Source organism: Anser brachyrhynchus (genome assembly GCF_964034855.1).
Source record: "Anser brachyrhynchus genome assembly, chromosome: 1".
NCBI lineage: Eukaryota > Metazoa > Chordata > Aves > Anseriformes > Anatidae > Anser > Anser brachyrhynchus.
In genome coordinates, this window is record NC_137694.1 from 26,918,856 (window position 1) to 26,944,821 (window position 25,966).

The 25,966-nt window shown below is 43.4% G+C and overlaps 1 protein-coding gene across 5 annotated transcripts in view; it reads right to left on the reverse strand.

The window, feature by feature from the left end:
• Nucleotides 1-5,588: 5,588 nt before the first annotated feature.
• Nucleotides 5,589-25,966, reverse strand: part of ST7 (suppression of tumorigenicity 7) — a 145,853-nt gene continuing 125,475 nt past the window's right edge. For 3 of the 5 annotated variants that reach the window (XM_080591446.1, XM_080591448.1, XM_080591449.1), the window contains exons 12-16: nucleotides 22,657-22,807; nucleotides 16,467-16,559; nucleotides 13,279-13,418; nucleotides 8,267-8,379; nucleotides 5,589-5,912 (exon numbers count right to left, since the gene is read on the reverse strand). In XM_080591446.1, the coding sequence (XP_080447572.1) occupies nucleotides 5,885-5,912; nucleotides 8,267-8,379; nucleotides 13,279-13,418; nucleotides 16,467-16,559; nucleotides 22,657-22,807 (525 nt within the window). In that variant the 3' untranslated portion in view covers nucleotides 5,589-5,884. The remainder of the gene's footprint in view (nucleotides 5,913-8,266; nucleotides 8,380-13,278; nucleotides 13,419-16,466; nucleotides 16,560-22,656; nucleotides 22,808-25,966) is intronic. The other 2 variants (XM_080591447.1, XM_080591450.1) reach the window with 1 other exon arrangement.

Sequence of the window (25,966 nt, forward strand, 5' to 3'; positions counted from 1 at the left end):
CCTGGAGAAGAGGAGGCTCAGGGGCGACCTCATCGCTCTCTACAGGTACCTTAAAGGAGGCTGTAGCGAGGTGGGGGTTGGTCTGTTCTCCTACGTGCCTGGTGACAGGACGAGGGGGAATGGGCAAAAGTTGCGACAGGGGAGGTTTAGGTTGGATATTAGGAAGAACTTCTTTACCGAAAGGGTTGTTAGGCATTGGAACGGGCTGCCCAGGGATGTGGTTGAGTCACCATCCCTGGAGGTCTTTAAGAGACGTTTAGATGTAGCCCTTAGTGATACGGTTTAGTGGAGGGCTTGTTAGTGTTAGGTCAGAGGTTGGACTAGGTGATCTTGGAGGTCTCTTCCAACCTAGATGATTCTGTGATTCTGTGATTGCAATCTAAGCAGAAAACATACAAAAGGTACCACATAGGTACATTTAGGAACAGTCCCTGCTGCGAGGGCACGGTGCTGGCTCATAGTCCACCAGGATCACTGGGGCCTTCTCTGCAAAGCTCTTTTTGAGAAAGTTGGCCCCAGGCTGTACTGGTACACTTAGTTATTCCTCCCCAGCTGCGAGACTTGGCAGGTCCCCTTCTTTAATGAACTTCTTGAGATGCCTGGTTCCTGGTTCCTCTGCCCTGCTGAGGTCCCTCTCAATGGCAGCAACCATCTGAAGGCCCAACCACGCCTCCCCGTTTTGCACAATCTGCAAACTCACCGAGGCTGCACTCCGTCCTGTTTTCCAGGACGTTGGACCCGCCCTTGGGAAGCACCATGAGCAACTGGCCTCCGCCTGGGTGATGGGTGCCACTCGTCACAGCTCTCTGAGCTCAGTGCCGCCAGTTTTCAAGCCACCTCCCCACTCCCTCACCTAAGCCTGCACTGCATGACTGTGTCTAGGAGTACGCTGTGGGAGACGGCATCATCAAGGTAAGCAACATCCACACGATTTCCCTTTTCACACATCCCTGCTGACTACTGCCAGTCACCTTCCTACCCCTAGCGTTTTCGGAGTGGCTTCCAGGAGGCTGTGCTCCACCACTTTTCCGAGGTGAGGCTGGTCAGCCTCTAGCTCCCGAGGCCCTTCCTGTCTTCCAGGCCTCAGCAGCCTCCCCCCGCTGCCATGGCCTCCACGAGCAGATGGAGAGTGGCCCCACAGTGCCTCAGCACTTGTGGGTGCACCACGTCAGGCCCCAGGCACTCGTGTCCGTCCTCTTTGTTTAAATGTTCCCTAACCCAGCCCTCCACCACGGTCAGCCTGCCTCCAGACAACGCCCTGGTCTCAAGGCCCTGTGATTCCTGAGACTGGACTCACCACAAAGACCAAGAAGGTGGCACTGGATGCTATTGGGACGCCTTTTCAGTGTCCTTTCTCATCAGAGCCCCTGCCCCACGCAGCAGGCCCAACGCAGGTGTGCAGCAGGCTGCATTTCATATCCCATTTCAGTACCACGTCAATAAGCTGCAATGCAGAAAAAGCCCCACCAAATCCATTTCATCAGAGGAGAATCAGAATATTTTGCAGAGCAACCAGTGTGTAACAGCTGAGTTGGACAATTATTTGGTTATATTTTTTGCTTCATTTGTGAATAAAAACAAAACCAAAAAAAGCAAGAACAACAGGGGGTTTTAATGTAGGCGTCTTACATCTATGAGCGTTTCTGCTGCCTCTTTCATGAAGAAATTAATTACTCCTGGGAGTGTTTACCATTTCTTAGTGGGAAGAAGAGATCGTGTAAATATTTCTAAGAAAGAATCTCCTTGACCTTCATCTAATTAAAAAAAAAAAAAAAAAAGAAACAAAGAAATCAAGCAAGGCAAATTAAATAAAATAATCCTATCGGTTGTTCTACGGAACAAATTTTCTCATCCATTTATTCATGAAGAAAAGTGCTTTCCCCAGGCAGACAATTCAGTGTCAGAAAAAAAATGCTAGATGAGGCAAAGCGCTGTAGGGATTATTATTTTTTTAATATAGAGTCCAGTTTTCTTGAGGAAGTTCCTGTTACTTGTGGTGCACGAAATAAGACCCCAGCAATGTCTCTGCAATGCCGCTAGCCAGCCAAGCACTTTGGGACTGGTCCCTCACCACTATTTTATTCTTCAGCAAACTTTACCACTAAAAGCTTGTTCAGCTCTTTTAGGAGAAATCTCACCCCAACAATCTGACTTTCTTTCTTACCTCTTGGAAAGTGGGAATGACTTTTAGGACTGGTGTGTTGTCATGTTAGACCCACAGCTAAAGAGATTGTTGGGCTGCTTTTGTGGTGGTTTTTGTTTGTTGGTTGGTTGGTTGGTTTTGTTGTTGTTGTTGTTGTTGTTGTTGTTCCCTGCAAAAATCTCTACATGCAGCACGTGCAACCTCCTCACCTCCCACCCCTGCAGAACCTTCTTCGCAAAATTTAATTAGGTTTTAATTAGCAATGCAGTACCCCAGTTGTCCCTACTCCTGGTCCTGCGGAGCTGCTGGGGGCAGGCAGCCAGGCTGCAGGCTGGGAGCAATTCCCCCCGGCCAGCCCTGGCCAGACGCTAGATGGTGGCGAGGGGGAAATGAGCTTTAGCCAAGCTGAGCACTACTGGAGGGCACGCTGATCGCACAGCTTTGGGGTGGAAGGAGAAAGGGGAAGGTGCTTTTGCCCCAGACCAAGCAGCTCTCGGTCCGGTGTGGTGGAGAGCATCTTTCCCTGGCCTTGCCATGGAGACCCCTGGTCACCAGGGCTCCCGCGACTCCGTGCAGAAGCGTGAAGCTCTGCTGGCACCTCAGGTGGTGCCATGCTCTGAAACGGAGCCTGTGAGGTTTCCAAGCCCTCTGCAACGCAGGAAACCTGGTAGTTTTTCCCTTGTTTCTAGCGGGGTAAGGACTCCTAAGCTAGCTGCTGAAAAGCCTGAGTCTGTTTGTTTGGTGTTCACACCAAGTGAAGAACAAGCAGGGAAAGCGGCAGCCTTCCTGTAGGCGCAGTGTTCACTGCCTTGAGCACGGCTCCTGCCTTGCAGCAGCCCTAAGCCCACCAGGGGAGGGCCAGAAGGCAGCAGCCGGAGTGGCCTGGTGCTGCTCCTGGGGGTCTGGTCCTCTGCAGGGCATGACCTGAAGGGACAGCGTGCAGCCAAACTGCATGTGGGTGTCGTTAAGGAAACAAACAAACAAAAACCAAACCAGGAACTGCGAAAGTTTTGAGTTAAAAAGCCCCCATCTCCGTAAGCCTTCAAACTAAAGATGAGTTACTATCTGAACCAGATTTCGGAGTGCTCATCTCCGCACTGAGCCAGGGGCTTTCTATCATGGTAATCACAGGCTGTGCTCGGCGTTTGATCTCAGCAATGCTGAACTTCACAGGAAACATGTCAGAGGCACAAAACCCTAAGGCATCAGACTACGCCTGATGAAAAAGAAAATCCTTTGTCTGACTTGCCTGGTCTCTCAGCTGCCTAGAATTATAATTAAAGCAGAAAGATACTTTCTAGATAAAAAACATAGCTCATTACTGCTTATAAGGGAGCTGGATAGATATGGATGGAGAGATAGATAATAATCACATAAAGATATTTTTGAGCTCCTCTAAGTTCCCCAGAGTTCAAGGGAAGGCTCTGGTTGTTCCAAGGAATTAAGCATTCTTTTTTTGTCACACAGATTATTGCAGGTAATAATTCCCACACATATAATGTCACCTTATCTCTTCCTCCAACAGCAGGCCAAACGCGTACCTCAGCTGCTGATAAACATGGACATCTGCACACAGCTGCATATACGCTGGTGTGCAACCACATTTATATATTCAATCACAGCAATTTGTTCTTATGAAATGTTGGGCATATATAAATCAACTTTAAAAGGTGTTTGAGGTGGCTGGGAGTAAGCGACACGAAGCTACACAGGGCAACAAGAGCTGACAAGGGCAAAGCAACCAAAGGCTGACTGAGCCTGATCCTTCTGATCTGACAGCACGGTTGTGAGTCAAACATGAAATTATCCTCAGTTCTACCACCAGAGATGCCCAGGAGCGCCTGCTTTACAGGTATTCCCTTGTGGATGCCTTAGCAATTCAGGTGCAATGCTGAGAACATTAATATCAGTCCACTTCACACGTCCACACCTTGTCCTCCACCTGTAATCATTTGCCACATCCCACGTTTGGTGTAAGCCCCTCTATTTTCAACATCACGGTGAGCTGCTTTGCAGGACTAACGGCTTGAGGGGAAAAACCTGCGCGGAAGCCCCCAGCTGCCACGCACCTCCAGCTCTGGGCTCTCTGCTCCTCTGCATTCTTCCCCGGTCTTGTTCTTACAACCGATTGCTCCTGGCGTGGGGCTGGCGTTTTTCTCGTTGCACAGCAGCTTTTGATTTAATGCAGCACCACTGCTCGCCTGCACAAAAACCTTCTCCTGCATAGAGTAGTGCATCTGTGATTGAAAGGGCAAAAATTAAAGTACCTCAGTTGTCGCTGATGCCACCTTCATCTAATAGCAACACCAATAACGGGAGGTTTGTCTTTGCTCACTAATTTCCTCATTGATAAACAAATTTATCTCCTGCTAGTCAGTCCCTGAAGCTGCTCAGCATTTTTAAAGCCATAGCAGTGCCCTGTGCCATGTTGTACGTTTTGAAGTTGGGCTGGCAAAGATGCCTTTCTTTCCCCGCTGCCTGAGATTAATGCTCCCTCATTTGGGAGGCGAGCTGAAAAGAAATCCTGGAGGCAGCTGTAAGGGTGCACTTTCAGTTCCTGACAGCGGGGACTACTTGCTTCAACTTCCAGGTCAAACCAACGATTTTAGAGCTGGCCTCATGGCAGAGGTGTCTGCGGGACATTTCCATCTACAGCGGTAAGTTACACACGAATCCTTTGTCTAAACTGCTCCCAGCACTCGGGTGAGATTTCCTGAGGCAGGCACTAATGACAAAACTCCGACCTCTATTAATTGTGCATGAACCAACACTAATTTTGTTAATGAGCTTCTGGTCTGAAGCAACAAATATTTTATAGTGCTGATGTTTAATCCGTACAGGAAAAGGTACTGGCTTTTTCATACTCGATGAGCACCAATAACGCAGGAAAAACTCAGCAACAAATACACAGAGGCATGAATACAGCAGCCACACAACGCAGGTGGATTTGTCCTCAGTTCTCTGCCGCTACTTCTGTTGTGATCTGTGAACAACCAACAAAGCATGGAGCTTCTGGAGGTGCTTGGAATAATGTGTCGTGAGTAAAATCTTTAAAGTGTGTGGACTTCTGGAAAATTCACATGCAGGTAAAACTGACCTCTGGGCAGGGATGGGAATCAGAAGCCCGATGCACCACTAAAACCACCCGGAGAGCTGACACGGTCTCAAGCAAGAGACTAAAGCTGCTTGAAGCAGGAGCTATAAGTGCTGAGGAGCCTGGCCTAGACCAGCCTAGACCGTCTGCAGTGTTGAGGGCTTCACCCCGGCTGAACTCTGCAATAAGAGGCAGCGATTCTGCTGCTTTCAGCTGTGAGGTTATTAGTGTTTCTTCATTAACTGAACGGAAAGCCGAGCCCTGGTTGTGGTGAGGCAGATACAGCACACAGATGTTTAAGAACACAAAGTACAGTCTGACTTTGAAGAATAAGCCAGAAGACAGCGATGCTGCAATACACAAAAAGTTTATTTTTAAGTTTGTCTTTTCTGAAGGCAAAATATAATAGAACCTAACATCAATGTATTTTGTACAACAAAACAGTTTTCATATGAGAACAGACAATCCATGAAGAGTTTTTAAGTCTTAGAACTGCTTCCCTTTTTATCATGCTTTCTTGTGGTCAACAAAAAGTTGGCACAGAAGACGTCATGGCAGTCAGTCCGCGGGTGTGCTCCCTCAGATCCTCGTCAGCTGGTGCCACAGACTGGAGGGCAGGATGCTTTCCACTTTTTCCATCACGAAATTTAAAGGGGCAAAGAGGGTGCTGAGAAACTGCAAAGAAATCAGATACACGTTCAGGTCAAAATCCAGGACATGATACTCATCAGGAGAAAGCTGTCCAACATGACAAACTTTTGCTGCGTGCTTCTGTAAAACTCTCTAGCATTATAAAAATGAAACAATTCATGCATAAAGCCTTTCTGCCAAATTCTGAGCCTCACATATATACAGATTTCTGGATTTTGCAGTCAAGCAAGAAAAAGCAAGATCTACAAAGACCAAAGTGATGAACTACAGAAGTTTCCACAAATCTAACGTCCGGGACCGAGGCTCACACTGAAGCCACTAAAAGCTCAAACCAAATCCTACTGAAGTGAAGTAGGCTTCATTACACTCATTTTATTTACAATTACTTAATAATACAATTATTTATTTTATTTTATTTGACATTACACTAATTTTAATTCAACTGTACACATTACATGGAGGTACTCTGGGGCCCTACGCATGTGTGAGAGCATACAACAATGTGCAGAGTCGGCCACCTCGAGACTCTGAACACTGTGGCTTCCCACTGGTTTGGCTGACACGATTTTGCCAGAAATAAGCAGTTCTGAGTGGAATTGAGCAGCGAAGAGCTGCATGAGATTTGTGTTTCAGTTACTGCTGTGCAGTCAGCACAAAGCAGACGAACTCTGCTTACTACCCGGACGTGTCTATTAAGCCTCCTTAGGAGGTCGGTATTAAAGCCGATCTGGTGCTGGATGTGTTCTTCTTTTGCCCATAAGAAGTCTCTCTCCTGACGAAACGAGGGCAGCAGACAATACATAACACATGTACGTTCCTTTTCATGCTGTGAATTCAGTCCGTGCATTTTAAAGGCAACAGTAAGCACTGAAATTCTTTTTTCCCTCCTTGGACACGTTTGCATACAATGCATGCCCTACATCACGGTCAGCTTGTGCATCATGGAAGAATCAGGTAGCACCGTCACTGGTAAAGGGATTTTGTCATAAGCACAGGTCAAAGAAGCTTTTCCTAACTGCAGCCGAACAGAGTATTGCAGTCGTAGCCCTATATAACAGCTGTCAAGCTATGTAACATGAATCAAAGCTGAATGAATGCAGCGCTGACCTCCCCAATCTCAGAGTTTGCCATTACTTCTCCCAGTGGCTTAGCCCAAGTGTAGCCATTCCCCTGGTTAAGCTGTGAACTGTTTAAATAAACACGTCCCGTAAATTGTGACGCATGCAAAAAGCTCATCAGAGGCCAACTTCTGCTCGTTGTGCAGCACCTGTTCTAAGTGGTAATCTAGCACCAGCGCACGTACGTGGATAAAACTCAGCTTTGTGACCAGTGCTAACTGCCTACTTGTTAAATCGATTAAGCCTCATTTGCCTGACGGTAAGTTTTATTGCAATTCGCAGAATTTTTGTTCCTGAAGTACTTAATTATATCCTGTAACAAAGTTTCTGGCGCTGAGATGAGCTACGTCTTTTTCCACCTGGAGAATCAGCTGTTTCACAAAGGATAATTGCAGTCATGGCTACCAAAGCCTGGCTCCACTGAAGTCCAAGCAAAACCCCTGCTGACAGCAAGTGGTTCGGGACGCCACCTACTCTCTTGTTCAAGCCCACGTAAATGGGGTGCACTGAGGCTGTCCCAGGGGCTGTCTTAAAGTCTCCTCTCATTCTAAAGCGTTGACGTTTGCCTCCTGCCTTCTCCTTGCTAACCCCTGCTCTGCCATGATATTCTCGCTCACGGGGCACAAGCAGCCCGTCTCTCACAGAGCCAGCTATAACCCTGACCCCACAGCTCAGTTTCTCTTCTCACTGGTAATAAAGAACCCAGTTCCTGGCCCTGAAAGCTGCAGGACACCAGGGGTTCCTCTCAGCTGACAGCACTGCAGCGTGGCTAGTGCAAGGCCTGGTAGCCAGCCACCAGGCTGCTGGAGCAGGGCACGGTGCGTGGCCCTTGGAAAACTGGTGCTCCTGCCCTCCAACAGCACTGGCAGCTGCCTATCCGGCTTGTTCACCACCCAGGAGGGCTTAGTCTGCATCACACATTTTTGTTTTAACGGTTTTTGCTCTTCCCTTTGGTACTGCCTTTTTCTTCCCCACACAGAACAGAAAACCAGCACCACGCAGAACAGAAAAACCAGGAATTCAAGGTGGCAGAGCTGGTGATGGGAGACCTGTGGAAAGTTTGCTATCGTTACGTTGTACTTTAAAGGATAACTAACAACCTGGCTATTTCAAAGCTGGCAGAAGCAGATTTCCAGGACCACCTTCTGAATAATGTCTGATAAAACAGACGTGGAAAATTATCTTTTCAAGCTTTTCCACGGCATAGCCAGTATTTGTATGAAGGAACGGACCCTGTGATCTGACCCACACACTCCCTACCTCAGCGGCTGTAGAGGTCCAAGCAGATGAAAGATTTCCCTGTGCAAACCTGCTTGCTGAGCTGAGGTCTCATCCATCATACAAGAAATATTGCAACAGACCAGGTCGGTGATCTCAGGCAAACAAAGGAATCAAATCAAAGACAAATTAGTCCTTCTGAAGTTTCACTCATCTTAGTAATTTGGTGTGACTTAACTAGGCACTACACTTCTAGACACTTGACTTGATTTGATGTATTACATAGTGACTCCCTTGTTAATACTTCTCTCAATTTTGTTTAAGACACATTCTCATTGCTGCCATGTTATGAAGGACCTGCATTTAGATACTGTTATGTTTCTGCATGATGATGAAAGACTTCCAAACGCATTTACACTGTGCAATTCCATCCAAGCCATGCAATCAGAAATTTGTTTTGCTTGCATTCGCATATTGAGCAACCTCCGAAAGCCTCATTAGAAAGTCTAGCAAAAATTAAAAGCATAAGCTATGAACACGCGTCTCCCAACCAAGCAAAAATGCTCAGATCTGTTGTCACTTTCAAGTTACTCAGGCTGACAAAACACTCAAATGGAAGAACCAGATTCTTCTCATTTCTGTATGGGAAGAGTCAAGCTTACTCTATGCGCTTCCAGGTATAATGTTACTGACTTGGCTGGATGCATTGGGAATATCTGCACTTGCTGCTGCCCTGGCAGGCAGCGTTCAGAGCAGGTTGTGGCTCCAAAACACGGGGTGCACTAATGGAGTTTGGTGAATTCCTGTGAGTCTACGTTCAACCTCCCAGAAGAGGAAAACAGCTTTAAAATATCTTTGACTTCTGTGTCCAGTGGTGTAACACACGCTGCTCAAAGGGACTGCCGCAGAGGCACAGCCTCACACAGGGAGGTCCTCAGCACTCAGGGGCTTTCTCTGCCTTGGGGAGTCTGTCACTGTCGGATTCACATCTGTGGTCCTAGGACAGCCAGCTAGCTGAAGTGGGGGTCTTTTTGTGAGAAAATCAGTCTTCTCTAAGTACAGATGATCAAGACTTCTGTACAAATTGAATTTTACCTTGAAATTGTATTTTTTCCTTCAATAGAAGCATGGACAGCTTAGCATCACTGGATTTAGTTCCCATTGTAACCAGCATTTATCCTTATCTCTGCAAACAGAATCCGTGAAGCCTGGTCTCATCATGCGTGTGGACTCTCCTCTTTAGTATCACATCACAGATTTCTAGGTTGGAAGAGACCTCAAGATCATCGAGTCCAACCTCCGACCTAACACTAAGTACTCCACTAAACCATATCGCTAAGCTCTACATCTAAACGTCTTTTAAAGACCTCCAGGGATGGTGACTCCACCACCTCCCTGGGCAGCCCGTTCCAATGCTTAATAACCCTTTCGGTAAAGAAGTACTTCCTAACATCCAACCTAAAACTCCCCTGTCGCAACTTTCGCCCATTCCCCCTCGTCCTGTCACCAGGCACGTAGGAGAACAGACCAACCCCCACCTCTTTACAGCCTCCTTTAAGGTACCTATAGAGAGCGATAAGGTCGCCCCTGAGCCTCCTCTTCTCCAGGCTGAACAAGCCCAGCTCCCTCAGCCGCTCCTCGTAAGACTTGTTCTCCAGACCCCTCACCAGCTTGGTCGCCCTTCTCTGGACTCGCTCGAGCACGTCCATGTCCTTCCTGTAGCAAGGGGCCCAAATCTGAACACAGTACTCGAGGTGCGGCCTCACCAGAGCCGAGTACAGGGGCACAATCACTTCCCTAGACCTGCTGGCCACACTGCTTCTTATGCAGGCCAGGATGCTGTTGGCCTTCTTGGCCACCTGGGCACACTGCTGGCCCATATTCAGCCGACTATCAACCAATACTCCCAGGTCCGTCTCGGCCAGGCAGCTTTCCAGCCACTCATCTCCCAGCCTGTAGCTCTGCTTGGGGTTGTTGCAGCCCAGGTGCAGGACCCGGCACTTGGCCTTGTTGAACTTCATGCAGTTGACCTCAGCCCATCGCTCCAGCCTATCCAGATCCTCCTGCAGAGCCTTCCTTCCCTCGAGCAGATCGACACACGCACTTAGCTTGGTGTCATCTGCAAACTTACTGAGGGTGCACTGGACGCCCTCATCCAGATCATCGATAAAGATATTAAAGAGGACCGGCCCCAGTACCGAGCCCTGGGGGACACCACTAGTGACCGGCCTCCAACCAGATTTGACTCCATTCACCACAACTCTCTGGGCCCGGCTATCCAGCCAGTTTCTAACCCAGCGAAGCGTACGCCAGTCCAAGCCCCGAGCAGCCAGTTTCTTGAGGAGAATGTTGTGGGGAACTGTGTCAAAAGCCTTACTGAGGTCAAGGTAAACCACATCCACAGCCTTTCCCTCATCCACCAAGCGCGTCACTTGGTCATAGAAGGAGATCAGGTTCGTAATGCCTCCGAACTCATGTAGCAACCCCTCCTGGGTGCTACCAGTCTTCCTCTTTCACCCAGTTGCCCATTTTCACAAAATTGTGCCAGAACACCACGTCTCTGGGACTCCTACATGTCTGATTTGACTGTAACTGACCAACTGGCCAGCAGTTAGCAGAATGCATGGAACAGATGGGGCTAGAAAATGTCACTTCTGTGATTTCTTTCCTTTGCTCTCTCTCCTTCTTCCTTCCCCCTTGACATACAAGATTAACTGCTGTTATTAACACATTTGGCACCTAGATTTGTTGCAGACTAATTCATGAAATGGAGTAGATATCTACGTATGGGTTGGTCTCGGCAGGTTTTTCACCAATTTGTACGTATGTCAAACCGTCAGTAGACAAGTCTGGAGCCCCTGTGTGCCAGGACAATGAGAGCGTCTGGGTTAACGGGCTACGGAAGAAGTGCAACAAGATGCTTCCTGGAGAACAGGTCAAAGCCAGTTCCCAACACCCACTCATGCTAACTTACTTAGTGTTCGTGAAATACAATAACTATCAACTTACAGTAACATAAGCCTGGGCTGTGATGATGGTGTTACATCTGTGAAATGCTTTTGGGATTGGGAGGCATAAAGAAAGAATAATCTTGACCCATTAAAACACAGTTTCGTGCTGTTTGTAATACACCACATGGCAACGAGCACTGACCATACAGGAGTAGGTAACTCAATGCATATAGCTACAGCAACAGTCAACACGCTCATCTTTTAGCTATTTATGAAGCTATTTTCCCTAAAACTGAAAGGGATGAGCCATGGCTGGTCAACCTTTTCTATTCTGTTCTGACGCAGCCACGTTTCAAAGAGCTGGCTGCCGTGATTTTCTTCAGTCTCGTATACCTGGGCTACTTTTCCCAGAGGAGATAACAGAACAAGCCATCTGAAGCAAAGGTTTTTTGTGAGTCACAAAGGGAACGTCACAGGCTTGGATTCTGCCCTTCCTATGTAGAACACAAGCTGTGGTATCTGTTCTATTAGTTTAACACCAATGGCAGCTGCACTTACACATCAAGGAAGCAGATCCTTCTAGAGAGACTCTACTCCCCAAACGGCCTTGGAGCCTGCAGGCTCCACAAAGCTGAGAAACAATTACTAACATCACCACTGTAACTTCTGGTATCTCTGTCTGATTACACTCAGTAACCACAGCCAGGTGAGTTAAGCTCACACAAACAAGCTACCAATTTTCTCCAGTTCCAGTAGCTCACTGCCTGCAGTAGATACACTCAGTGCAAAACCTGATCGTGCCGCCTGCTTGACATACACCCTTTGTTCAGGATACAGGGCTGACAAGCACAGGGACAAGTCTAACAGGGACAGATTTCATCTCATTAACTGGCAACATCAGAAAACTGAAGATTACACTGAAAGAGCACCCAAACAATGGTCACGCTTTGCAAAGACTGAATGAAAAAACAAAAATGCTTAACAAAGAAGCTTAAGAACATATGCCTGAGTTGCACACTTACTGTCCACCAAATGCCTACATATACACTTGAGAAACAAGAGAAAAGAATAGGACTTCAGATAACCTTCAGCACTTTTTACTGATACAAGTGGTATCTTTTGCTACAGCTTATCTTATTGTCTGTCTTCTAATGAAACAAAATTATTGACACTAGAGCCATTGCTGTACCAGACGTCTATCACTCACAAGCCTGGGTTGTAGAAGACCTGGCTCACTTGCAAAAGGAGCTTGAGAAAATACTAATAATCTGGAATTTGACAAAGCCATTCAGCCTAGTTTTCTTCAGCCCTGCCCCCTCAAATTCAAAAGCACCAAAGCCACAAGACCTACATCAGATACAAATATATTTGAGAAAACATATTCTTACAGAGGATATTCATCATTTCTTGGACGAGGAGACAGTTTTTTGATCATCCTGGAACTTTTCTAGAATGCCATTTTTTTCATGTCCTAGAACACCAGAACAATGATGTTCTTGGCTTTGCAATGAAAAAAAAAATAAATGTGTGAACAATTCATGGCCTTTCCCTCTCAGCCTCCAACTGTTACTAATCCTTAGTGGATTACAGAAGCAGAATTAGCACAGACTTCCCTGGATGCAGTTAAGAGAAGTTATGAGGGAAATACTGATGGTACTTCTTTCATGGGGAAAGAACAGAGAAATTTCCCCTCATTAACAGCAGACTGTTTCTGCTCATTCTAAGAGTTTGCATTGCACTGGGAAGCATGGTACAGTCATTACTGGTTCTACAGTAAATATATGAGTTCTGCAAACCATAATTAGTTATTTTATTGGATTATGTACGCAAACACAGATATTACCTTGTCCAACAGAGACCTTTTTTGGCAAAATCACAGGAGATCTAACCTAACAAAAGAGCCATGTAAACCAAAGAAGGCAGTGGTGTGTTTCACTGATTAGAACCCTTAAGAGTTGTTCAATGTCCCTGCTCAGACATCTCGTGATGTTTTATTTATATTACTGAATGTGCAGATGTTTAATGCTCAGCAATATTTCTCTCAGCTCTTCCTGTATCTGTGTCTTTAGTTACCAGAAGAGAGCAGCAGCAGAGAATACTCACAGCTTTTGCGAAGACCCCCATAAGCTCTGGGAACTGATGTGTCAAGAGGGCTAGCATGGCTGTGAAAGAACAGAGTCCAGCAGTGAAGAGGATGAAGAAGGGAAGCTCTTTCTTGGGGTAAACTGAAACTTCATGAAATGCTGTAGAAAAAAGAGGGAAGGAGAGGGCATTGAACGTAAAAACAAACAACATTCTTATGTGGTTTTAAACAGTCATAGACACCAAAAGATGCTTTTGAAGAAAGAAACGTACAGAAGATCTGAAACATCTAAGGCCAATGGTATTGTTGTGTCAGCTATCTTACTGCCAAGTAATTCTGATCTCAAGATCCTATCAAGCTTACTCTGACCTACCTATACACTACTTTTGCTTTCCTTATGTCAGAGCTAGCTGTAATGCAACTATGCAACTACTAACCCCAGAAAACGAATCTACAAGTAAAATGCCCATTTTTTTCTGTAGGTCGTTGACTAGCCATATGGCTGCATGTTTGCTAATGGTGATAAACAGAGAGTGCAGAAACAAGCACAAGTGAGCAGCAGTGAGAGCAGTCTTTCAGCAGCCACATGGTTGTGGATTGGTTTAAGCAGGCTGTAAAACTACATTCATTATAACAGTAAATTCTGGGGGTTACATATGCAGAGCCAAGAAAGCTATCCTAATAGTAGGACATACGCACACATACTTTCAATTCCAAATTTTCAGAATTCTTTGTATCTTTACAACAATACAACAGCTTTTGAAAGTTTTGAAAAATGACATTTAAATTACCTGGGAAATTTTGATGTATTTGTTAGTATACACTAAAAGGAATGCAAAAATTTTCTTGACTCTGGTTATGAAAACATCACTCACTGGGCTTTGAAGGAAGCAGCACTGAGTAAGCTAAAAGGGTCGGAGGAGGACAAGGAGCACTCTACTACAAGATTATATCCCTTAAACCGTTATGGTGGCTCTGATTCAAGGTGAAAATCTGGCTGGGTTGCCAAAAGGTTTGGTGAACTCTTATTTGCCTGCTTCACTCATTCAGTCCATAGTGTGGAGTTACAACCAAGATATACGCAAACTTTGAAATATTTTTTTTTTCTACTACAGGACCAACCTCAAAGCTTCACATATACTAAATCCCATGACTATCTATACACACAAGACATTACTCTTCCATTTTGCCTACTTTCTTTGCCTCAGTGATCAGGTCTCATCTCACCGTATGTGCAGACAATATAAGCACAGAGTAATCCAGCAGCATGGCAGAGCAATATTCTTGACTGAGCTCCTCCAGAGTGGAGTGGTTTTCAATATAAACAGTATGAATTCTTAAGATTTTTAATTTAAATATTATAAATGAATAATATGTTTAATTTGGGGGTTTTGTATTAATTTGGTACCAAAAAAAAAAAAAACCACCATAATTTGCAACTTCTGTCTCATTAAATTTAGAGCTTGGGAAATACCAGGTCATGGATTTTTTATGTCTACAGTTTCTGGTGTGCAGTTGTTTGCACGTGCCTTTGACACAGCCTCAAACTTATTTTTCTTGTGTGTTATCAAGTCATGGCTAAAGTTATGCGATCGGTATTTTTAATTAGAATAGCCTATCAGATCTCAGTGTTCTGCTATCACTCCAGCTGACTCTCCTTTGAATCACATGCAATTAAAGGGTGTGGACAGGTACGAAAAACCCCTTTAACCAATCTGTGCCTGTCACAGTACATTAAACCCTTCCCTACTCAAAATCAAGAGATTTTGCAGTGAAATGCATTTCCCATAACTGCAGGAACAAAACATGACTATCTGGGTATGTTGTTAAATAGTCCCTTGCTTCTAACATCCGACAAGAAAAAATAGTTGTGCATCTAGAACGAGAGTGCTGAACTATTCTGCATGACTTTGTCATTCCTACATCTCCTGACGCTCCACCCTCCCCAGTTCAGTATCCCTCCGAGTAACGCATGCAGAGCACTCGAAGAGGTGTTGTTATAATTAGGGTGATTATAATGGGGTGGGGAGATACTGTAGGTTGCCAAGGATTTCTGTGTAATATCAGTGAGAATGCGCTGTGAAGGAGAGCCTCACAGTGAGCATACTTCAGCCATCTTATTCTCACCTTATGTTTACCCAGGCTCATTAAAAGTAGCAATACGTTTTTTAGCCCAAAGCAGAGAGGTCATGAATGAAAGACTACAAAGAGAGCAAATGCCCTCAAAACTAGCATGCCCTCAAAACTAGCATTCCCTCAAAACCGGCATTCCCAGCAGAAGCAGGCTGAGTTTTACTTTTTCAAAGATTTCTCTTTATTGCTTCATCCGAATAGAGACAGTGAGAGAGGAATCTCCTCCCTTGGATCAACCTGTGTTTGTCTCCTCTGCACTTGTGCGTGTCCCATGTGTGCTCACAGATCCCACTGCCTTTGGTGAGAAAACATGTGGGAACGAAGTGTAACTGTATACAAGGCTGGCTGCTTCAGCTCTTCCTCTGCATTCTTGTGCTCCACTGCATGCACCGCGAGTAGTCCCATTAGCTTGTTCTAAAACTCTTCCCGAGGGCCGGATCTGTCTTTATAGCTGTATGTTGCAGAGCACTGGGAACGCTGCTGGCACTTAGCTAATACATACCATAAACATGTATGATAAATGACTGAGATATTTTCACATCAATCTCTTTATAATAGCACACACATCATTACATGAAGAAAACCCTTTCTTGTTATTTTGGACGGCTTTTCAGAAAACGTCAAAATAACCTGTCAAAATAACAGCTGCATTAATGATCCAGCCGTCCTCAGGCAGGTTTGATCTTGCTTTGGAATTAAGTAGCTACTGTGTCTACACAAGACTAACATGGCTGTGCAACTGTGCTCTTGGTTTGATGTGTTGTTATCCTAGATAAAAGATCAGACATATTTTCCACTGTCTTGGCAAGAGAGAAGTAGCAAGATCTAACAGATTTATATCTCCTCAGTAATCTCACTCCCTATCTCCACACTGTTGACAACAATAAAGATAGCTAATCATCATGAACTATGGCTAGGAACTGCCTTTTAAACAATTAAGTGAGCTCCAGAGACTTGCTGTCAACTGCTTACTCCAATCCAGCATATTCAATTTAAAGAGCATCGGTAGCAATCGGTATGGCGAGACTCACGTAAACACTTCTTTGATGCCAACAATAAGAAAAGTTGAACGTACATGGTAGTAGTTCTCTATCTGCAGTTTCTGTACAAATAGGGTAAGGGTAGAAAAGATGTCCTTTTTCCAGTGGATAGGGGATCATTCTGAAAGCTGGAAAGAAAACAACACCATGCATGAATTACCGAGTGTGGCAGTCACTGAAGACATTTAACTCTATTGACAATTTTGAAAAACAAACAGAAAAAGTAAAATGTTTATATTTGATTACAGTTTATATATTGATAAATTAAATGCCAAAATATAAATCTACACTTAGCTTTTGATACTGAAAACAGTTATGTTTTCTTTTATGCTTGGGAGTGTCAAGTGAGACCATGTTGCAGCTATGCACACAAATGTTTGCACGATCATAGCCCAATATACTTTAACAATTCTACGGCCAAATTTACACATTTTGTCTTAGACTTTCATGCCCCAGAATTTTTAAATTTCAGGGAAAGAACTGTATCTGATCTAACAGGTGTAGCCTGCAAAAATGACCAACCAAGCTTGTGAATTTTGGCCAATACTTGCAATCTCTGTGTATCAAGCATACTCAAAGTTGCATGAAAAAAAGTCCACCACTATCCGCAGTGATTTACCCATCACACTCCAGCAATACAGGTAACGTGGATGAGTCAAGCCCAGAGAACCAGTTTTCCAACACAGTCATGTTTTCATTTTGTATTTGGCAATCAAAGATTAATATCGAATTATTAAAACCAGGTTCCTCAAATACATTCTTTTCAAATGCACCAGATAAAGTCAAGTTTCTGCTATAAATCTTCAGGTCATGGATAAAATAATACTTAATCTTACATGCTTTTAAAATTGAAAATAATAACGGAGAGGGAGGGAAATGGATTACTAAATCTGGCCTGTGGTGATGTCATAGGCCATCTGAGTTATGCTCATGTGGTTTATGGAAACATCAGTGCACTTGACTGAATTATAGCTCTGCAATCAATGCATCCTTTTCCATTATCCTATATATTATTCTCACTGTTAAAATGTCATCAACGTGTTATTCTCACTATCCCTATGAACATCAGTCACTGAAGCAATATTTTCCTCACCAGATGTCCTAGAAGCACTGTGTATTTTAGATATTAGGTACTGCCCACCCCCATGTAATAATATTCCAATATCTCTTGCTCTAAGGCAACTGAGGAATTGGTTTAAAACACACAATACCTCAGTGTTTTCAGTTGTGCACACTGCATTTGAAATAATATTAGCTGTAATTTTTGTGCAATTGTGTGTTTATTTTTGATTACTATGTTTAAAACAATAGTATAATAGTCAGAAATCCTCAAAGCAGAGTAACAATTAGCCAGTGTAACTTCAGCTAACATGTGGTATCGGTATTTCTTTTTGTATTTGAGAATATTTGAATATTGTTTAAAAAATAAAAACATTACACATGTAATTTCAATATTTGGAATGCAGCCATTCTATATTACAGGTGCATGACTATCTACATCTACATAACACACTGTTTTCTGAGAGATTATTGAGATAAATCATTATAAATTTTTCTCTGTTGTCAGGAACTTCTTACACTGAGATAGAAAGAAAAGATATTCCATGCCTCAGCTCTTTGTAAATCAAGACTCGTGTTTCTAAGTGCTTTTACAAAGTAAAACTGCCTACCTAATAATTATTTTCTACCTGAGGAAGTGCAAAATACCGTTGAATTACCAAGACCCTTTTCAAAAGAACCTAGAAACCTCTCCACGCAATGTATCCTCTAGGAGAAGTCCTCGTATGATTTTCTTTAATGTCAGAACATGATCTGCATCAGGACACAATGAATTTGAATCTCAGCCTCGACAGCACTATTATGAAGAAATGTATTTGCATACGATCTTGGAATGATTCACAGATTTTGTTAGATAGGTGGTATTCTTTCAAGGTTTTCTTAATGTACAAAGAATGTCTTTACAGACAGAACCATGCTTTTTCCTTGCAGCTGCTTTAAAAATATCTAATTAATTATATTCTGTTTAGATTTTACAAGCAGCACTGTTATGAAGTAACATGGCAATTCTGTCTGTTAGGCTATAGAATATTCAAAGAGGCAGAGGGATAGCATTCTTTGTTCATATGAAGTGTCTGCACTAACAGACCCAAAATGAAGATATCAGGCAATTGAGGCCACAGAGGTCAAAAAATGGCTTGCTAGTGAGCATTTGCTGAAGGGACCAGGAAATTCAAGTATCTACAGTCTTGGAAGCACACTTTCAGAAATCTTGCTGCTCCTCCTTTCCTCTGGAGATTTGCATCAGTCTAAAGCAGTGAGTATCTCATCCATCAGCTATCATCATGAACTTCAGGATGTATTCTGTGTTTTCCACTGATCTGATACGTATGGTGCTTCCCGATAGAGCTATTCTTACCTCAGAGCCAGTTAGGAGGTTTTAGACAACTGCGAGAAGGATAGAGAAACTTACTTCGAGAAACAGGAACAACTACCATCAAGATGTCTCCATTCACACTAGTTGTCTACACTCACAGTCAGTGGGAAGAATTGGGCAGTTGGAAGCATCTCACTCTAACCTAGATGTCTACAGCAGCTTGGAGGAACCAGTATCTATTCCCTTCCATTGATGGCAAGGGAGTCTCATGACAGAAAATGCAAGCTCATTCAACAAGCTTCTGCTCTAAAGATCTGTTTATACTCATTCTTGAGAAAAAAAAAAAAAAAGGTGGCTTTTCTTCCTCCTGGCTCTCTGCTTCAACATGACATTCATCTGCAGCCTTGGAGACAAAGTGAAACCCAGAGTTGAAGTGACCCGCTAGAGTGACCCTGAATCAGGTACTGCTCAGAGGGAGCAGAAAACCAGAATTCTTGTTCTGACACTAACTAGGAGAATGTTAGGGAAGTTGTTTTTAACTCCATGAACCTCAACTACATACTCAGTATAACAGTGCTCCTTAGGGCTTCATTAGACCTACTGAAATACATGTACTTACTGTTGACAAACATTGCAAGAGCATCAAAGTCAGCACGTGGCAGAGGAGCATCAGAGCTTTCAGCCCCACATTTGTTACCCAAGAGGCAGTCCTAGTGCTGCCAGTGGTACCACCTGTCAGCCCTTAAGGACCCTTAATTTCCAGCAGTTTTAGAAAACAGACCAGGCTGTGAAGATCTTCCAATATTATCCCCTCATCCTCTCCATAGTGCCCCCAAAAAGCCAAGTAAAAATCCAACAAACCAAGCCTTGTGTGATCCTCACGTGCAACAACCTTGAGTGTCCGTACAACAATGTATGTGGAGGGGTGGATGTTCAATGCTCATTACTTCAAAATCACTAACAGAAGCTTTTCCTGAAATTTTGGCTTAATATTTAAACAGATGATCAAGCCTCTTCTGTCTTACCCTAAACTGCAGTAGTATTAAGACTCTAATCGAAATCAAAGGGGACAGTAACGCTAAAGATGGCAGAATGGGTTTTGTTGAATTTAAACAGCCATCTTCAATATGTGACCTAATATGGAGTACTTACAGCAAGATAGTTTATTTAGCAGTGTTATCAGCCACAGAAGAAAGTACTCTGGTGTATACATAAACAGTTTATGCATAAACAGAAACTACTCCTACAGTGGCAATTCACCATTGATCCATATACTCGTAAAAGCTACCATAACGTTTGAGAACACGTAGGTATTTACTCTTCATGCAAACAATGGGAAACATGATGCACGTTTAGAAACTGACAGTGATGAACAGGCTCCTCGGACTCTTACGAAATTTGGAAACACTTTCTGTATGGAGCACCTGAATCCAACCCAGAGCAACATTTCACATGGTGTCACTCGGGACTGTGATCTGCACCATGAATACAACTATATTTTGACTGATAAAAAAGATAGGAGCAGGAAACAGGTAACTTTCTAGTTTGATGATTATCATTATTTTCATAACCTCACTTTTCTCAATTGCCGAATACAATTTAGACGAAGCACTCTGTAAGTACCTCAGAGTTGAAAACACCACAAAGACAATTCTGGATAACTTTTGTCAGAGGCCACCTTACTTAGGAGTGACCTTATTCTCCTCAGAAGCGTTCAGAAGGTGCACCCAAGCAACTGACTAACTCAGACACAGTGCTTGGTTCTGCCCAAATCTCACAGGGTTACAACTGAAGAGTATATGTTTATGTGGGCATTAACTTCCTACGTACAACCTGCTAAACTGAGGCTTGTGGGTATTTTAAGTGCACTGACAGAACAGCACAATTTAAAGACAAGCACATAAATGAAAGAAAACGAGGGCAACTGACCACATATGGCAGACAGTTGGTATGAAATAGCATTTAATTAAATTTATTTTCTCTGTTATGTATCCACTGGATTTAACTTACAATTAGGCAGAGATGCTAAGGAAACCTTTATCAAGTAAAGGAAATAACAGCAATATAAATAGCTTCCTATATCCTTAAAGAATGTTACCCATACTAAGATATGGACCAGAAGTTATAATTATTAGACTAAATTCTAGTGAAACCATTAAATCCCATGGCTATCCGTGCTTGAGGAAAATCTGAAAAAAGTTCCTGAGGACCACTGCACACAGTTCATCTCTCTCTGAAACTGCCGTGCAAAATGAATTACAGAGTTTTCTTTACAGGTTACACAACAGTCATTAACATCTTACAGGATAATGTACAAATATTTCCTAATGAATTACATATTCAGCTTGCTGTGGGGGGTAATAAAAAGAGGAATCGATTCATGTAGTTAGATGGGAATGCCCCACATTGCCTTCAGGCACAGATGACTACATTTCCTAGTTGGCAGGATGACTGCAGTGCAGCCAGCCTCCAGTGCCAAAAGCTGGTCTTGGAAACAGCCCCTTAAGGACTCCCCAGCCTGACAAAGCAAAAGAAGATCTATTCGGGATTCTCTCCAAAATACTGCTCCATAATGATGGCATATAATGAGGCCTTGGGCTAAAGGACTTCTGCAAGCATCTGGAAAAGAAGAAATACTATAGAAAGACAAACCACTGAAAGAAAGCTATGACAGAGAAAATAATAGACTGGAAGAAATCACAAGAAAAAAGCAAGAAGGTAGGAGAGAGAGAAAACCCCAAATGGCTATGGTACTACAATTACCAAGCAAGGTGTTCTGTACACCTAGAAATAAAGCCATTGTTTCCTCAGGAAACATATACTGCAGATTAGGCAAGTTCAGGTCATTTAATACAGTGACTGAGACAGTAAGTCACTTTTAAGTTGTGTTTCAAGTGGTAAGTTCCTTTCTGTAGGAATTATCATAATGACAACCTGTACCTTTTCTAACAAACCTAAGTGAGAAGAGCAAATGGAGGAACGAAAAAAAATGGTGGTATGGTAACATATGAAAAGGCTGAAAGGAAGCAGAAGAAAGCAGTGCAGAAAAAAATGGACTGGATTACAGAAAGAAAAAATCATCATAAAAAAGGCCACAAGGGCTTTTTCTAAATAGTCATTCTTAATTCCTTGGAACCTGAAAAGGACACATCAAAGACAGGATAAGATAATTTAGATGTGAAGGGTTAATATATGATCTTTGGAGATCATACACTCCAACCTCCTACTCAAAGCAGGGTCACCTTTCCAAGTTAGATCTGGCTTCTCAGGGCCACGTCCAGTTGAGCTCTGAGAAGCTCCAGGGATGGTGATCTCACCACCTATCAGCAACCTGTTCCAATGCATCACCACTTTCATTCTGAAAATATTTTTCTCATGTCTAGATTGAACTTCTCATGCTGCAACTTGTGTTTATTGCCTCTTGTCTTTTTGTTGTGCCCTTCTGAGAAGACTCTGGCTCTGTCTTACATATTTTCTTTCTACTGGGTGTCTGAAGACAGCAGCTGAATCCCCCTTACACCCACCAGAAGTCTTTTCCAAGATGGATAAAACCAGCTCCCCCAGTGTCTTTTCCTACATCGCATATTCCAGCTTCCCAAGCATTCTAGTGGTCCTCCACTGGATTCACTCCAGCTTGTCAATGCAAGATAAATAAATAAATAAAATAAAATAAAATAAAATAAAATACTGTCTTGCTTTATACTACACATTTCAAATAGTTCAGTGCTAGTGAGGATATAACTGACCTCCAAAAATTCCACATGCTATACTTCACAAAAATCTCTCATTTTCTCATGACATTCAATAAAAAATATTTGATTAGCTTCTTTGTAAGAAAAAGAATTACTTACTGCCTTCCCATGTACAGTGTAAGAGATTCAATGCTCCCTCTACCCTTTTCCAGTGTTGAAGATGAAAGAAAGCATATGCTATTGCTTCACTGTCCCCTCTCTTCAGAATATGTTCAGGGGGCAGAATTAAGCTTTTCATTTCTAGTAGATACTGCAATAAAAAAGCAGAGTACAATTATTTCAGGAGTAATAAAAAACACAAAAAGCTTCCTGCGATTCTACAATGCATACTGAAAGGTCTATTTCCCTAAAGCATTTTGTTTCATAAGTGTTTCATCAGATGCGTAACATCAGCAACTGCACTGGAAGATAATTACGGAATGATTCCCAAACACTAAGATACGCTGACAGATGGTTAATGTTTTGCTCTTCACTTGCAACAGGAGGACCATGGAGAATTTCAAACTGAAATGCCTCTCTTATCAAAGGGGAAGGAAAAAAAAGCTCAAAGTAGGAGAGAGACTCTAATTACAAGAGCTTTTTAATTAGAAATGTTCATAATGAAATGAAGACGACATTAAGCAGTTCGACGCACATAGTCATAGGCTGCACACAGGTAGCTTTACTGCATTACCATCCACAGGGTACGAGGTCTGTAAACATGCAGGGCTGGCAGCCACCTAAGTGGCTACCAACTATTTACAAAGAAATAAGGTTTACAAAATGTAACAAATATCAGATTTCCACACAAAAGAAAAAAAAGTACTTGATATTTAAGATTGCTACTCAAAATATTTATTGAAAATGGCATGAAAACGAAAAACACCACTGGCCAAACCCACAAACAACTCTCCCAGTTAGTGCATCCCCTATAGCAGCAGGTGACTGAAACACACTGAGGGTTCATGCCACAGGAGAAGACAGAGGTCCTGAACGTTATTCAAGCAGGGGATCTTTCCTTATTCCCCAGCCCATGAGTTAGACCACTACCAGACCAGCAGACGTTGCCTCAGCATTGGTGTTACTTCGTCCTGTTAGTGAAGGGGAAAGATAAATGGACAGGGGAGGATACATCCCTTGTTGGGAAGCTTTACGAGGAAAGGGATGACAGACAGAAGTCACAGGCTGCTGAATCAACTCCTGTCTGCCAGCTCTCCTCCACCACGTACAACACTTCCCAGCTGAGCACTAATTTTGCTTCAATTGCATAGGGAAACTGTTGCTCTCCTCCAGGATGCCCAAGGGCAAACGCTCTGCCCGCTCGGCTATTTCATACAAGCGGCTACGGGTAGCACGTGGGTCACACAGCACATGGTCCATGGGCTTTGGATGAGTTACAGGAGATTGCTACTGTTGTCAGAAAGGAGGATGACTGCAGGTGAAGGAGGGAGAGAAGACGGCTCTTTCAGCCACTGGAACAGAAGTATAAGGATGTGAAACTACTGGAAAAAAATCTACAATATTTACTAAGAGGCTGGCTTTTTTGGAGTGGAAAAAAAAATAGAGTCAAAGATAAGAAAAGACTGCAGATTTTAGATAGGGAGGACAACAGTTTGGTGAAATTAAAGAGGGTACAAAAGAAAGTTATGGACAATCACCAGCAAAAAGAGAATAAGCACGCAGCCCCTCTACTTTAGATCAGTCTCTGTGCCTACATGTTGGTCTCTGCTTTGGTTGGGAAGAAGGAGGGCTGCAGAATTAAGGACTGACAAAAAACGAGTGCAGGCACTTGCCAGAAGGTCACTGTGACCCATCAAAGGTGACAGAGAGGTGTGAGTGATGGTACCCTCTTGGCTCGCCAAATACCGATTTTTGCAAATGGGAGACTTGCACGCTGGCTCAGCGATGCGTGAAAGAGGAACAAAGAGAGAGGGAAAGAAACAAATGAGGATTCAAAATCATCCTTGGAGAAAGGAAGAGGAAAGGCCCAAGAGGAAGGAGAATCAAGTGGCACAATGTCCTGGAGGGCATCCTAGAACTAGTCATCCCTTCGGCCAGAGGACGCCTGGAAGGAGCTAGACAAACAGGTAGGGGATTGAAAAGACCAAGGTCAGAGCAGAGAACTGACAACACCAGGAAACAGATAAGTAATTCAAAGGGAAAGAAAAATCACCCGTGTTTCTGATGCAGGTCACTGCAGGAGAAAAAAAATGAATTAGCAGTGGGAGTAACATGTGATATTGGATTTTCTCTAAAGCCATTCAGAAAAATTAGAAGATCTGTGGAGCAGGTGGATTAGTGGAGGAAGCTGCAATCTAGTAGGCAGGACGGTCTGATGGGGGATTAAGAGTGGCAGGAAGAATGGAATAAAGACCTGACAAGGGAGCTGCCAAGCTTACAGAGATATAGGGAATGTTCTTGTTCACTGCCTGTATGAATTGGTCACCCCTTTAAAAGCCCAGGTCCTACCCATTAAACAGAATGGAATATGGTTGTGCGAGATGCAGACTGCTTGCTACCTGTTCTGTTCATTTAGAACATACCTCTCGCTTCTGTATTTTTTGCAAAAATAAGTGAGAAGTTCTCAATACTTAAATATTTCAGTCAAAGGGGAAAAAAAGCCATGTCACTATCTGTAGGGAAAGAAAGAACAGGAAGGGATGTCCTATCTCTAGGAGCATTAAGATGAAAACATGTTCTTTTGATTCTTATGTATTGCTTGTTAGCAGTGATTAAAAACAAATCAAGTGGAAATACCTGATGGTAGGATGTGCCTTGACACTTGCAAATCGTTCTTAGCCCTCACTCAGTTGTTTTACAACTACCTTTTCAGTCTTCATTTTTCTCAGTTTCAGAAAGACAAAACTATTCTTAAAAGTTCCTTGGGTCAAAAACGGGAGACAATCCTCCCTCATTACTCTATCACAGCCACACTTTCCCAAACAAGATGCCCGTAATATGGCTTGGTGACATTCAGGACGGCTCACACAAAGTTGACGGATGGCTCAAGTCTCATTCAGGCCTTGTAATCGTTTTTGTTCTATGCACAGAGGCCAGGCCCACCTTTTGGGCATATAAGCTATCAACTAATTTACTCTGGAGGGATTGCCGGCAGGAATGCTGATTGTACCCAGCCCCAGACAGACCTCAGCTGGAACACTCTGTACATCAGGCACATCCAGAAACATAAAGATCAAATTCTACAGGAACACAACGGAGCTAAGCAAAAACATGGCAAGCCTGCTGCGTGAGAGAACACTTGAAAGCTTCCGTTTGTTTAACCTACCTATAGAGCAGAAATGGGTACCCAAAAGGTACCTAGCTGAAGGCTGAGCTTGATTACTATGAAGGAGGGATATGGCAGTCCGTGAAAATGAATGAATCTGATATCCTAGAATATGACATCTATTCCTGTGTTGCTGTATTTTCA